The sequence below is a fragment of the Caloenas nicobarica genome, chromosome Z (genome assembly GCF_036013445.1).
Source record: "Caloenas nicobarica isolate bCalNic1 chromosome Z, bCalNic1.hap1, whole genome shotgun sequence".
NCBI classification, from domain to species: Eukaryota; Metazoa; Chordata; class Aves; order Columbiformes; family Columbidae; genus Caloenas; species Caloenas nicobarica.
The window spans coordinates 45225492-45240879 of record NC_088284.1 but is presented as its reverse complement, the minus strand read 5'-3'; the positions used below and the strand labels follow the sequence as shown (position 1 = coordinate 45240879).

The 15388-nt window shown below is 42.7% G+C and overlaps 1 protein-coding gene across 2 annotated transcripts in view; it reads right to left on the bottom strand.

Moving 5' to 3' along the window:
- The window catches only part of SLC44A1 (solute carrier family 44 member 1), a 74058-nt gene extending 59526 nt beyond the window's left edge, over positions 1-14532 (bottom strand). Inside the window, exon 1 of one of the 2 annotated variants that reach the window (XM_065656231.1) lies at positions 14289-14532. In XM_065656231.1, coding sequence (XP_065512303.1) covers positions 14289-14315 — 27 coding nt within the window. In that variant the 5' untranslated portion in view covers positions 14316-14532. The remainder of the gene's footprint in view (positions 1-14288) is intronic. The other variant, XM_065656232.1, reaches the window with a different exon arrangement.
- Between the last annotated feature and the right edge of the window lie 856 nt (positions 14533-15388).

Sequence of the window (15388 nt, the reverse complement as noted above, 5' to 3'; positions counted from 1 at the left end):
CACAGCCCTTACAAAGATTTCCTCCTTAAGATCATTTACAAAATTTAAGAAAATTTAAGTTGCATCTTCCTTTCACAGAACTATTGCTTTAGGATGTCAATTACAAACACTGGTATGCATGAATATCTGAATTCCCATTTGTTCCTCAAGATGTTGTTTATGACTATTCTTTTCAGAGGGACATAGGTTTATTTTATTTTTTAAGCACAGAACCCAGGTAAAAAATAAATGGATAATTATAAAAGCCATAGACCTAGTTAAGATTGATTTCCTTTGGTCCTTCTGCACAGTACAATCAGATCCTCTGATATCTAACAACAGGAAAGTTCTGATCGTAGTTCTTCATGCAGTGGAAATAATTCCTGATTTTTTTTTTCCTTCTCATTTAGGTTTTCTGATATTTAAGAGTAACTCAGCTTTTGTCACAGTCCCTTTGTCTGCAGCAATGGTTTAACCTCAATCTTTCATTAAGCTCACAGGAACATAATTGAATCTTTGAATCAATTAGAATGCTGAATTAGTTATCACTGCCAAGTTCGCTAAGTTGGATCAATGATTTTTAAGAGTTATTGTGGGGAACAAGTACTTTCCTGAAGGAATGAAATGTGTGCCAAAGGGTTTATTTTAAAAAAATTAAAAAGCAAATCAATGAGATGCACCGAAAACTGCAACGCCTGCAGCTGGCATCGGTCAACAGAAAGGGCCCAATTCTTCTCCACAACAACACCCGACCACACGTCACACAACCAACACTTCACAAGTTGAACAAATTGGGCTACAGAGTTTTGCCTCATCTGTCATATTCATGTGACCTCTCGTCAACCAACTACCACTTCTTCAAACATCTCGACAACTTTTTGCAGGAAAAACACTTCCACAATCAGCAGGATGCAGAAAATGCTTTCCAAGGCTTTGTCGAATCCCAAAGAACGGATTTTTACCCTACAGGAATAAACAAACTTCTTGCTCGTTGGCAAAACTGTGTTGATTGTAATGTTTCTTATTTTGATCAATAAAGATGTTTCGGCCTAGTTATAATTATTTAAAATTCACGGTACGAAATTGCAATTACTTTTGCACCAACCTAATACTTTTTAAAATCCTGAGGGGCTATTATTACTAATGTGGCAGTTTAACATAATTTGTTATAAAACTCCATTCTATGAACCACATTCATCTAACTACATCACATTTCAATTCTCTGTTGTTCTACTACTTTGATGTAACATCTGGATTCAGAGTATATGTGACTGTAGCTCAACGCAGGAGAGTAAACAGAAATGACTGCTGTTTGTATATGTAAATCAACCAATTTGGAAATGACTTTGTAGCCATTTGTCTACATAGGAGACAAGAATCAGCTATGTAAATGGTCATTAGGAAATGCTGAAAATGTTTCAAGAACTGTCTTCTTTTGGAAGTGTGGGATGTTTCAATAGCATGTGAAGCTGTAGTTTTAAACTTATTTTATGTATCTTTACAAGCTAAAGAACACTCCCAATCACATGCTGGCCTTTTCCGTGAAGCATAGCATGTATGAAAAAGAGGAAGCATAATTTACTAGTTTAACAAAATGTTTCCAAAACAAGAATGTAATTCTCCATTTCATCAGAGAGAATGGCGTGTTCCTGTCCATGGCACCTTTCTACACTATTCACCTGACTAAGAGAAGAAATAGCAGCAACTATATGTTGTCCTAAAGAAACTTCTTCCACCTCTGAACAATCTTAACTCCAGAGCCTAACAAGGAAATGAGTCTATTAGTCTGAGGATTGGATGACACTGTTCCTAAAAACACCCAAAAAACCTAAACTCCCCCAAAAAACACTCATTTCCCCACACAAGTACACTTCTGAGAACAAAAGGAGCAACTGAAGTAAACCAGCTCTCTGTATAAAATCTTCATGTGGTGAATGCACTCTGTTTAAGTGTCCAAAGCAAAGTCCTGAAGCGTTAAAACTATCTTCAGTTCATGACTTCATAAACTATCTTAAACTTTTTTATAGAAAACCTTTAGTTTACTGCACCATGAAGCCTAAGAACAGTGCACAAAGCTGCCCTAGTTAAAATGCTCACCATTACCTACAGACTCCTGTACATGACCTACTAGTGTTCATATAAAGCACCAAGCAGTAGCTTACTGTGGTTTATCACGAATTCAGATGATTCTCTCAGGTTTGCAATAAAACTGATTTATTATACAGCAAATTATTGGTATGCCTTCATTCCTAGAAGAAGAACACATACCAGCAAAACCAGACATTTACTTTACTGAACTATGCCAGTACCCTGGAAGAATGTACTAGCTGTATCAATAAAAATATCTCCATAAATGCATTAAAAAAATTATTAGTCTAGATGTGTCCTGGATCTATCTCTGGGGAAGACCAGCACTGTTCCTACCCCAAAGAGCCTGCCAACTAGGGCATTCTTGTGGGAGGCAGACGCTTGAATTCCCCCAGACTTAGAAGCAAAGCTATGCCTCCTGCTTCCAGGGGCAAGTGAGTTTGTCACTGTAATACTATTACAGCCACAACTGGCAGTTGTCTTGAGAAAGGAAAATAATACACACTGCTCCCTGCAAGTGCCCTCCATGATGATGCAGTTCCTCTGGATAACAAGCCCAAATGCCTTTGGGCTATTCCAAATGGGACTGGATTACACAGAACACACAAATCATAGTGGTGTCTACCACCAGTTTTGTGGAATTTCTGCTTCAGTTGAATTCCAAAACTTTATTTTTCAAATTACTGCAAAACAGATATTAGTCATGCTTTTGGATTTTACTGAGAGCCATGTGCCAGTACTTTAAATAAAAGTCCCCACATCCTTGTTTGCCTAATAACTCCACATCACCACATGTTCTCCAGCACTTTGTCCAATGAAAACATCCATCTGTTCTTTATAAGTACAAAACTCAGAGTTCCTGCTAGGAAAGTATTCTGATGGTGTAACACTTCTTTGAAAGTTATCAACCAAAGGGTAATGAATTTATAGTCTCCTTCTCTTCAGAGACTAAGCATACCACCAATTCATTGTGTCCACGCCTTCTACTTCACTAATGTTCTCATACTCTACATAGAGTACTCCTGAGTTTTCAAGATCATGTAAACAAAATTGAGAGCACATAAGGCAGCACTTATACTATTATTGATGGTGTAATATGAAAATGTTTACCCTGAAAATTCACACATGGAGACTTCACTTACGAATATGATATATGCTGTATTGTATATCATCTTCCACTCATCTTTTCAGTCAACTCATATTAAACATTGCTTCCAACATCCCTTGGTTACATGTTTCCACCTCAGTCCACAACTTAAATATTTATCTTGAAATATAACACAGCTGATTAAATAACGAGCTGACATGATCAGCACACCTGCTGAGGTTTTGAAGTTTAGAAATATGGCCATCTGCAGACAAAAGCCCTATTTTTGACCCTGAAAATATTTAGGTATCAGTTCTTCATTACACATTGTTAAGTACTTATTTGAAAGCAGCAATAAATAAAGACAGTTTACAAATATCACCATAATATTTTTCAGGGGATTAAAATAATTATTTCAATGCATGCTTGGTACTTCCATGTTTCGTAATCATTAATAAAAAGCAGTCATTAAAAAAAAAATTAAAAACCATGCACACACAAAAACAAAAAAACAAACAAAACCAAACACACAGCAAAAAAAAAAACAGTTCGCTTTTGAAGATGTTTTGTACATACCAGGTTACTTAATCACATTTAATTTTCTACTTGTAGATCAACCTGTTTAACAGATTCTCAGATTTTATTCTCACTACAAGAGTGCAGGTCCCAAATTAGAAAATATTTTCAAACTTTGGGCTAGTAAAATATTGTCCAACTACAATACACACTTTGCTTCCAAATGTGTTAGCTTTATCACAACATGACATCAATGTAAGAAAAACAAAACAAAACAACAAAAAACCAACACCACAGCAGAACTCCCCAGTTAGCGGTCTCTACATAAGATGGACATTCCACAGAAAATGCTGCCCCTGTTCTTTGCACTCTCTTCTTGTATGATGAGTAATTTTCTCTAAAAGAATTTTTTTAACCTTTTAAAGTACCTAAAGCCAGAATTCAAGACCAAAACCATCGCAACTGTTAGGAGCTCATGGTCTGCACAGTACTGCTGTGAAAAACAACAATGTTGCCGAACAACGATGTTGCCACTTACTAGAGACATTCGTAGCAGTTTGCTAAGTATTCCTCCAAAATGCATCCTACATTCAAATAATAAAATCATGTATTTTTTGTATTGCATTGACAATCCTTGCAGAAGAACTTCCTACCTTTCAAAGGCAAAGGCCTACTCGTAGAGGGTTCTGTGAGGTTAGAGGCTCGTATTTGCACACTACAACACAAACGTGGTTCTCATGGCACAACACTGAACACTAGGAGCTAACTGTTGCATACTTTGACCATGTGGTATGTGTGAAAACCAGAAGACAGAGCTATGTTGGAAATTGAGAAGCCAATAGTCATATTCAGATACATTTAGAGGATGTCTTCTGCACAATAAAAACTTCTCAGACCCTTTTTCCTTGAAGATCAGGAAGACTTTTAAGCTTACATTTTGGGGGGGGGGGGAAGGGGACAAAGCTTACATAGCTTCTTAAATACCAAATCCTGACTTACGGGTCCAAAACTTTGACACAAGAAGAAAGCAAACCACTGAGGATTACAGTAAGAGGGCAGCACTGGAGAACACTGAAAGCATACCAGACGATCAGGAACCAACACTGAGAAGGCCCTGTTTGATTTATGGAAAAAAGGGCAGGAGAAGAATGGAAAGGGAAATAACATGTCAAGCCCTTAGCTTATCACATAAGCATACTTCCTTATTAGTAGGCAATTATTCTGCAGTTTTTCATAGCAAGCTAGGGGGAGTCAACAAAGCATTCCCAGGACATGCTTATCATGACCTTGAACAAAATGCTTGAATAGGTTTCCTGTTTTGTTTCTATGGAACTGTATACAACATTCAGAGGTCTCCTCCTCAGTCAAATAATATATCTGGAGAGCAGCAAGAGTGGTTTCAATTTAAAACAAAAACAAACCAAACCAGGACAGAGTTCATTTCTGCCATAAACAGCTGCTTAACTACATCACATTTATTGAGAGAGGATATCAGGCACAAGTCCCCACGTTCTGCTCGCCATGACCCTCCACTATATTCTAGCAATGTTACTGGTTAAAATAGTGACAGCTAGAATCTAGCACATAGAAATGCAGTACAGAACCTCAGCTTTCCTATATACTGCAATCATCTCCTATTCTTGCAGTGTATTGCACACTGGGTGTTGAAATCTTATTAAAACAGAGAAAATTAATCTTTGGACTGTAAAGTTAATCTTCAAAATGAAGTCGACTCTTTTCTTAAACATGCATACAGATGTTCTTGAGGCTGTTGTCACACTATTGTACACTTTTATTCCACATTAGAGATATGCTTACCTAGAAGATAAAAGACAAACACACACAAAAAAAAGGGGGGGGGGAGGAAGAGGAAGCCCATCAATGCAACGAAGTGTATTTACTTCAGAAGTCTGTGAAACTTTGAAGTGGCTGGAAGACCTAAACCAACCCTATTATATACTCACTAACACAGACCTGTTCTCTCAGTATAGATTCATGAAACAGAGGTAAAATTAACAATCAGTTTAGTCAGTGGGTAGAAGTTACCTGGCAACGATCTGCGTAACCATTTTTCAGAAGTAATGTATAATATATACACAATTTTCCAACAGCTTCTTCAAGTGAGAAAGACTCAAATACACAATAACAAAGAGGCAGTTTCTGTGAGGTTGGTTTGAAGTTTTGATTTTCACAAAAGAAACCACTAAGGTAAGTTCAAAGGAAGAAAAATTATCATCAGCCCAAAGGAGAAAAAGGCACACACAGTGCAAAGCTCACTATTAGAGCAAACAGCGTGAAAAGTTGACCACTTCACTATATCAGGAACATTGACATTTCTTCATAATAAAAAATAAAAGCAGTCAGTTGTATGATACTGAACATACCCTCACAATTAATAACCTAAAAATCTGATGGCTGACAGCATTCTAGATGTCATTTAGATTACAGTAACATAAGCTTTGGATTTAGCATTCACTATTAACAATGTAAGATAATATTTTCCAAAACTGTTCTCACTTTACCAAACTAGAAATAACATTGGCCCACTACTTCATAAGCATGGTCACCTTATTAACAGGGACACAGAGAAAGCTGAGATGTTTAACGTTTTCTTCACCTCAGTTTTCAACACTGATGATCGACTTGGGGGCCCCCATAACCCTGGGCTGGAAAATGGTGGCTGCGAGAACGATAAACTCCCAATCAATCCGGAACTTGTGTGGGATTTGCTGCTCCAGCTAGATCTCTGCAAGTCGATGGGGCCTGATGGGATTCATCCAAGGGTGCTTATAGAGCTGGCTGACACCATAGTGAGACCTTTCTCTGTGATTTTTCAATGCTTCTGGGAATCTGGAGAGGTCCAGGATGACTGGAAGCTGGCAAACGTTGTCCCAACCTACAAGAAGGGCAACAGGGATGACCCTGGCAACTAAAGGCCTGTCAGCCTCACTTCTGTGCCTGGCAAAATCATGGAGAAGATTGTTCTGGGAGTTATTTAAAGACATCTGAAAGACAACGCAGTCATTGGTCCCAGCCAGCATGGGTTCATGAGGGGAAAGTCCTCCATAACAAACTTAATTTCTTTCTCTGACAAGGTTACCCACCTAGTTGACCAAGGGAAGCCTGTCAATGTGATCTTTTTGGATTTCAGTAGAGCCTTTGATACTGTCTCTCACAGTATCCTCCTGGACACGATGTCCAGCATACAGCTGGATAAACACACAATGCAGTGGGTGAGCAACTGGCTGACAGGCTGGGCTCAAAGGGTTCTAGTAAATGTGGTTATGTCGGGCTGGTGACCAGTCACCAGTGGGGTTCTGCAGGGATCCATCGTAGGGCCAGCGCTCTTCAATTTCTTCATAAATGACTTAGACACAGGACTGAGGGAATACTAAGTAAGTTTGCCAATGACACAAAATTGGGAGGAGCTGTTGACACTCTCAAGGCGAGAGAGGACCTGCAGAGGGATCTGGACAAATTGGAGAACTGGGCCATCAAAAGCCACATGAAGTTTAACAAGGCCAAGTGCTGGACTTTGCACCTGGGACAAGATGCTGCAAAGCAGCTCTGCAGAGGGAGATCTGGGGGTTCTGGTCGACGGCAAGTTGAACATGAGCCAACAGTGTCCCTGGCAGCCAAGAGGGCCACTTGTATCCTGGGTGCATCAAGCACAGCATTGCCAGCCAGGGTGGGGGGTGATTGTCCCGCTCTGCTCTGCACTGGTGCGGCCTCACCTGGAGCACTGTGTGCAGTTCTGGGCGCCACAGGATAAAAGGGATATAAAACTACTGGAGAGTGTCCAGAAGAGGGCCACAAGGCTGGTGAAGGGTTTGAAGGGGAAGCCGTATGAGGAGTGGCTAAAGTCACTTGGTTTATTCAGCCTGGAGAAAAGGAGACTGAGAGGAGACCTCATGGCGGCTCCAGCTTCCTCACAAGGGGACGAGGAGGGGCAGGCGCTGATCTCTTCTCTTTAGTGACCAGTGACAGAACCCAAGGGAATGTCAGGAAGATGTGCCAGGGGAGGTTCAGGTTGGACATTAGGAAAAGGTTCTTCCCGCAGAGGGTGGTGGAGCACTGGAACAGGCTCCCCAGAGGGGCAGTCAAAGCCCCAAGCCTGACAGTGTTCCAGAAGAGACTAGATAATGCCCTCAGATACATGGTGCGAACTGTGGGGTTGTCATATGCAGGGACAGGAGTTGGACTTGCTGATCCCTGTGGGTCCCTGTGGAAGGATCAGAGAATCACAGAATCTCAGAATGTTAGGGATTAAAGGGACCTCAAAAGATCATCTAGTCCAAACCTCCTGCCGGAGCAGGAACACCTAGATGAGGCTACACAGATGCAATGCCACATGCTTGTTCTTAATCCAAAGTATCACTTCTTGAAGTGCTTAAAAGAAAAATAAAGAAGTCAATCTTCCAGTTACCTGTCAAAGTAAAGGAAATCATCTGCTACTTAAAACTTTTAAGATGTAGCACAACTGAAAGATAGTCTAAACTTCAGAAGGAGCTAGTCCTCAGTGGAAAAACAGTGAATTTGAAAGAGTACTTGCAAGTATCTATGAAGTTGAAATTTTTTTTCTACGTTAAGATCAAAAGGAATTAGCTGCACAGGTTGTGCAGTTGTTTGTGACAGCATTTGTAAAAGGACACCTCATGTTTCAGAGGAATTGAATGGACCTCACAGACCAGAAACACAGAAAAGTAGTCAGCAACTTCATGAGATGCCTGACTCACTAGCACTGTTCTTGGATCCTGCTTGTATGCTTCATCTTCCATACCGTATCTTCTTGCCAGAGGACAGAACGGAAGCTTCAGCTACTGTCAATATGTTGAAAGGGAAATCGAGCTGCCTAGCTCCTGGAAGTAGAATTCACAACTCATTCTGTTTCTGTTCATCAACACGGTTATTCAGCTGGTCATCTTCTGTGATCGTATCCATGCCTGCAAGGAAACAGGCATGTTTTGGTGCCCCCTATATTCATCTGACTGCAAGAACCTCTGACAACTGAAGTTCCGGCTGAAGTACAATTAATGAGCTGTATTGTCCATAACAGCTTGGAAGAGACACTTCATCGGATTTTTTTTTAGAAGTTAGGAACTCCAGATTTAGTCTGTGTTGCTTTGACAGCAGATGTTCAAGGGAAAGTTAATGGATGATCTTTCTTCTCCTTTTACAATGGGAAGTTCTCTTAGTCTTGTAAAAACCAAGACCACCACTAAAACCATCAAGGGTAACGTGCACTTTGTTTATCTCAGTCATGCCTCCAATTTCCAGAAAGATTTCAAGCTTCTCTTATACATATCTTGAATCAAGACACTACAATACAAAGCTGTAAGGATAAAATAAACACACAGTATTTCCAAGTCCCAACACAAACACTAATACCCCAATAAACTGCCTTGTTTCCTGTAACTTCTTGCCAAATCAAATGCCTTTTAACTTCAGCCACTCCAATTCAACTGCAGAAGAGCAGGAAGGGAGAATGGATCCTGTATCACAACCACTCAAGAGAAAGCAGTTTAAAGTCTGTGCCCCCCCCAGCTTGTTCCATTCATGAATCAAGAATTTCAGTCCCCTCAGATATAACAATGCAAACTTTGTGGAACTGTGCTATAAAATAGATCAGGGCAGCAGTCTGAGCTACACAGTAAAGTTTGCTAGCTTAAAAAACCAACCAAACAAAATCCATACAAATTACTTCAATTAAACAGATTTACAGCACAGCCTAACAGTTATGATGACATGCAAGCATGAACTTCAACAGTTCTCTTGCAAATGCAGTTTTAGAATGGACTAGTGCTGTGAGGCAGCAGAAGATACCACTGATGAAGGAGAATAATGAGAAGAAAGGGACGAGAGTATTGCCACTTGACTGTAGCTTTCATTTTTCTTCTTTTAATTAGACTAAAGATTTGAAAGAAATTTGATTATTCTATCAACTCAGAGCTTCAGCACCATTTGCCCAAAAGACCCCAACATTAGGAAGAGATCATTTCCAAAACAGCACGACAACAAAACTACCTGTATCAAAAATTAGTAGAAATTTCTAAAGCTTTGTTGCTGAGCAGATCTATGATGAAAGACATGCACCTAGACAGAAGCATCCATCTTGAGAAGCTCATGATAAACATATAGCAAGGGAGGACAGTCAGCTGAAACCACTGAAGGTATTGACAGCCAACAGCACTGCAATACAGGAGATACACAGAAGTGCGGGGTGTTTTCCTCCCGTCCCTTGCAAGGTTTTCATCTTATATAGGTCAGCACACTTCAGCCAAACAACTACAGTTCAAAGAAGTGTTCAGATGATTTGGTAATGAAAATTGATGAAGAGTACATAGACTGCTCTAAGACAACACCTGTCAAGATATAGCTGACATTGCACAAGTTTTTCCCAACAAGCTCAAGCTTCAAGATGGTGAAAGTAAGCTGACAGCAAGCACAAAAAAATACAGCTAAATCCACTTAAATAAGTAGAGAATAGCACAAGCCTCTAACGAAACAAAGAGGATGACACAATTGTAATACTGAAAAGGAACAACAGGTAAACAAGAACTCTAGTTGGGACAATAAAGACCAAGTGCAGATCACAGAAGATACTACACCAGGGGAAGTGAAAGAACTTTGTGTGATCATGGAATAAGACCAAAATGGGAAAAAAAAAAAAAAAAAAAATCAAAAGTCACTGGAAATAAGTATTCCAGATTAAAGCATCTCAACAGGTAAAACAGCAGTGGAAAGAATGAGCACACCTGGAAGAACATCTGGTATGGTTGTATTAAGTTAAGATCACTCATTACAGTCCAAATTTAAAAATTTGTTAGAATAGGAGGTAAGTTAACTAATGGCGAAAAAAGACTGGAAGTATAAGCACGGACAGCAGTAGAGGAGAAGGAATAATAATGAGAGAGTAGAAGGCAGTGAAGAATAACAAGACGACACTATTAGAGAAGGCCAGTGAGAATAAGACACCAAGCGGCAGAGCATTACAGGTAGTATCAAAAGCAGCACAGATGAAGGAGGTTACGAAAGGAGGAGAATTGGCCAGAATTACAGAATGTTAGGGATAGGAAGGGACCTTGGAAGATCATGTAATCCAATCCCTCTGCCAGAGCAGGAACACCTAGATAAGGTTACACAGGAACGTGTCCAGGCAGGTTTTGAATGTCTCCAGAGAAGGAGCCTGTAGACATCTTAATGAAGGCAATTTCAGCAGAGCACAGAACCTGGGTTGGAATGAATTCAGTACAAAGACAGGAGAGAATGTACAACAACAAATGTAGTTTTTTCTGTTTGGGAGTTCGGAAAAGAAGGAAAGCAGACTAGAGTTGACTGTCAGCTTTAAGGATAGTAACTCAGAATAAAATCAGGAAGGGAATAAGATAGCAGCAAGAGGTAAGAAATCAGAAATTTTGAATTCAAACAGAAAAATTGAATGAGTGGGGCTTTGGGGTGAGGCTAAGCAGTTAAAGGCAGAAAAAGATGAGAAAAAAACATGAGAATTCATCACTGTAAGTAGCAGGCAAGAGCGCTGAGCAAAGGTAAACATGCCAATTCTAATCAGTTTTTCCCTGGAAACCTTTAGATTCTGCAGGGGAAAAGATACAGGAAAAAGCCTAAGGCAGAGCTCTAGACAGCCTGCAAAGCAAAGGAACTGGGAAATGCATTCTGGGAGGGAAAAAAAAAAAAAAGAAAATAAAAAAGGATAATTGGGGATGAAATAAGAGTTAGAAAGAAGACATCAAAGAAATCTAGAAATCTGCCTGGTTCAACCTGGTCCCAGGTTGGTGCATTATCACAAATGAGATGAGGAAGGGGCAGTCATGACAAAGGGTCTTGGAGATGCAGTAATAAGATAGGATGGCTGGCAAAATCAAAACAGAAGTAATAATTTCTCTGAGAAACAGAAATGGAGATTAGCAGATGAAGATCAGATAGTCTAGGAAGCTGACGAATAAACGTAATGAGAAATCAACTTGAAAAACAAAGTCATAAGGAATGAGGGTCAGGCATCCATGATAAGAGGAGAGACTGTCAAAGACTAAGATGAAGCTACACAGAGAGAAGCAAGAACTGAGTCAACATGAAAGAATGTCTGATGGACCTCTGCTCAAGGAAGGCGTAAGAGCAAATAAAGAAGAGGGAAGTATAAAGACAACGGTAGACGAGGAACACAACATTTTTTGTTAATGATAAAAAGGAGGATAAGACAGACATTACACTCTAATGCAATGTTGTATTGTTGGTAGCAAGGTTTCTGCAATCGATATACCAGACAAAACTGTTGTTGATAAAATATTCAGCAACTAGCCTTTGACTTAGATTTCCTGTGGAGACATACAATTGCTCATGGCTAAGAAATTACATAAACAACCATTATTTATACTTCAGTTACACATATATGGGATATAAAACTCAATTACTGTACCATATCTTGCCACACATAAAGAAAACAAATGAAAGGTTCAGTAGCATTCTATTAACATCATGCGCCTTGACAGTGGAACACAAATTTCACTGAAAAACAAAATCAGTTAGTTGAAATCTATGAACAAGCCAGACATTTAAACAATCTGATTCTCTATTTCTTATGCTTTTGGTCTAATGTTACCCACAAATAAGCTTGTATTTTCATTTAAGAAAAGGACATAATGGCGAACAGCAATTCAAATTCATAAAGAAGAGCTAGAAAGGGCCTATTAAACACTTAAGAAGAGCAATTTGGATAGGTATCACAGAAAATAAGATTGGAATAGATTTCAAAACATTGCTTCAAAACATCAGCTTCACTCTCAGTGTTCCAAGTCTGTATCAGCTTTCCTTAAGCCACTCCTGATAGATGTTTATCTAACATTTTTTTCAGCAAACCTCAAACATTACAGACTCTGGAATCTCCCGTCAGTCTACTGCAATGACTGAATAATTTTAAAATCTCCTCCTAACATTTGGCATATATCTCCCTCTCTGAAATTCAAACCATTTCTTCATGCACCATAAAGCTGATTACCTTCCTCTTTGCAGCAAATTTGCTGTATGGAAAGGATGTTCCCTACTGCAACTGGACAGCTCTCTGCAGTGTTTTGCATTGGAAGGACAGAAACCTTATTAAAAAAAAAAAGTCTGCCTGAACCGATGAGCTACAAAAACTCATCTCTGTGATGAGTCATCTGGGACAGCAAAGATGGACTTTCCCACATAAGCAGTCTGCTGGAAGCTGGATTCAGCCACCGCAAGTGACACAGCCAAAGGAGACTAACATTTACAAGCAAGCAAACCAGCGCCATAGCATTAGTCATGATCGCTCATCCTACAGCCTTCAGAAAGGAGCAAAGCAAAAACCAGTATAACCCTGGTCGTGTTGTTCAAAGGGAAAGTTAAAATTGGAAGCAGAGCTGCAAACTGGAGCGCTGGGTGGAGCTCCTGATTGTGCCTTGCTTGGCAGCACCACTCTGGGGAAAAAAAAGGAGTCAGTAAGGGCAAAGCAGAGCAAGGGGGGAGGGGAAAGAAAGAAAAATCAAGCTCGGAAATAAGAGACATGAACGGGACCAGTCACACACTGGGAAAAGGATGCAGGGAGCTACCTGAACCCTTGACTACAGATGGGAAAGGAAGGGGGCTGGGATTAGGACAGTCTCCCTTTCCAGAGGCAGTGGCCTGGGGGAGGCCCTGGACACAGCAAGTTTCCTCCCACGCGATGGATCCTCTCTCTGGGGTGCGGCAGTAGGCACCCGAAAGGAAAAGCTGCAGGGAAGGGAAGGGAGTGCAGAGCTATATAGAGGGGTGCACCGAGGCATGGCAGAGGGGAGGAGGGAGTGCGAAGCCATAGGATGGGAGTGCAAGGCAGTATGGGGATGGCAGGGGAGAGCTAAAGATCTACAGCTGCAGCAGGTATGGCAAAGATTGCAAAGCCATAGCACGGCTAGAGGAAGAAGGAGCAAGATGATGCTGATCCACAGGGGAAGCAGCACACAGAATAGTGTGCAGAGCAATCCAGAGGGTGCAAGTGCGTAGCATGGTGGGAGTAAGGCTAGGGGGTGAACAAGGGGATGCATAGCCATTAGGCAGACAGGCTGAGCTACAGAGGGGAGCAAAATACTGCACAGTTATGTGCACGGAGGCTGGGGGAGCAGGGCATAAAGGGGTTCACAGACATGAGAGAGCAGGACTATGGGAGAGCAGAGCTGTGGGCAAGGAGTAAGGGGGGAAGGGAAAGCAAGGGGTTCACATCCATGGGAGAGTAAGGTTACAGGGGATTCAGGCAAATGCGTAGCTCTAGAACACTGCTACAGGTGCAGCAAGAGGAGGCACAGGCATAGGAGAGCAGAGCTGCAGTGCCGGGAGGCAGCAGAGTGGCACACGGCCATGGGAAAGCACAGCTGTAAGGGGCAAAAGGGGATATAAGGCCACCAAAGAGAGCGGCTATGGGGGGCACAAGCGGGTGCACAGCTATGGGACCGCATGAGAGGCAGGCCTGGGGACGAGGGGAGCGAAGGCACAGCCACGGGGACAGGAAGGCTGCGGGCAGGTGCAGCGCGGCTCGGCAGCGAGGGGCAGCAGGGCCAGGGAGTGAAGGGGAAGGGGCAGCGGGGCCCTGCGGCGGGCGCGGGCCGCTCACCTGCGCGGCGGAGCTGCAGCAGCCCATGGCGTCCGCGGGTCTCTGCCTTGCCGGTGCCCACTAGGCGCCAGGCGGCGGCGGCGGCGGGCAGACGCTGGGCATCCACTCGCCGCGACGGTCTGCCCCAGGCGAGGCGCCGCGGAAAACCGCCGGGGAACCGCCGGGCCCTATCAGACGAACGCGGCTGCAGCACTAGCGCCACCACGGCGCCCCCTCATCCTCCCCCCGCAGCGGCGCCGGCCGCGGCTGAGGAGAAGGGGCGGGGCCTGCAAGTGGGTGTGGCCTCCGGGGGGACGCCCGGGCACTGCAGCGCGGGGGGTACCTGCCCACGCGCGCTGCACCGCTCCCGTTTGCACCCCGCCCCGATCCGCCCGCCGAGAGTCGTTTCCGGTGTCGCAATGGCTTTTGCCCCGTTGCCAAGGCGACGGCGGAGCTGGTGGCAGGCGGCTGGCGGCAGGCCCGGCCCTGCTCTGCTCTGGGGCCCTGCTGCCGTCTTTCCGGAGCCGGGCATGGTCAGACGTTCCTTCCTATTTTTCCTCTCGACCTCACGGCGGAGGGGGCGCTGCCCAGTGCGGGCAGCATGGGGCAGAGAAGCGGTGTGGTGGTCAGGGTGGTTTTCAAGTGGCTGATGCTCTCTGAAAGGGAGAAGAGGCCTGCTTGTGTGGCCCTGGAGCGCATGTACTTGCAGGCATGAGAAGGGACTTGAGGTGCCTCCACTTGCTGGTAGGAGACGCTTGAGAAATCCACAGCCCAGCAGGCCTGTGCCTTACACTGCCGTTGGTGTGGTTTATCCCATTCTCCAGACTAGCTCTTATCATTGGTGCAATCTGCAGACTACCTGATCACCTGAAATGGTGGTCTTGAGAGACTGCAGAAGATGTGAATCTGTCCCCTAGATTTACAGCCAATTGCCACATTTTTGCAGCCCGTTTTGGCAAGCTTTTTGGCCTCCCCAGAGACACAAATGCAGGTGCCATTCTTTTGAGGTGAACATCTCAGTAACTGCAAAAAGCTGATTTTGTGAACAACATCCGCATGGTGGTTGCTGTGTAGTTAACTGGTATGAGTTCAGCCTTGGAACTGTAGTGTGGAGCACGTTA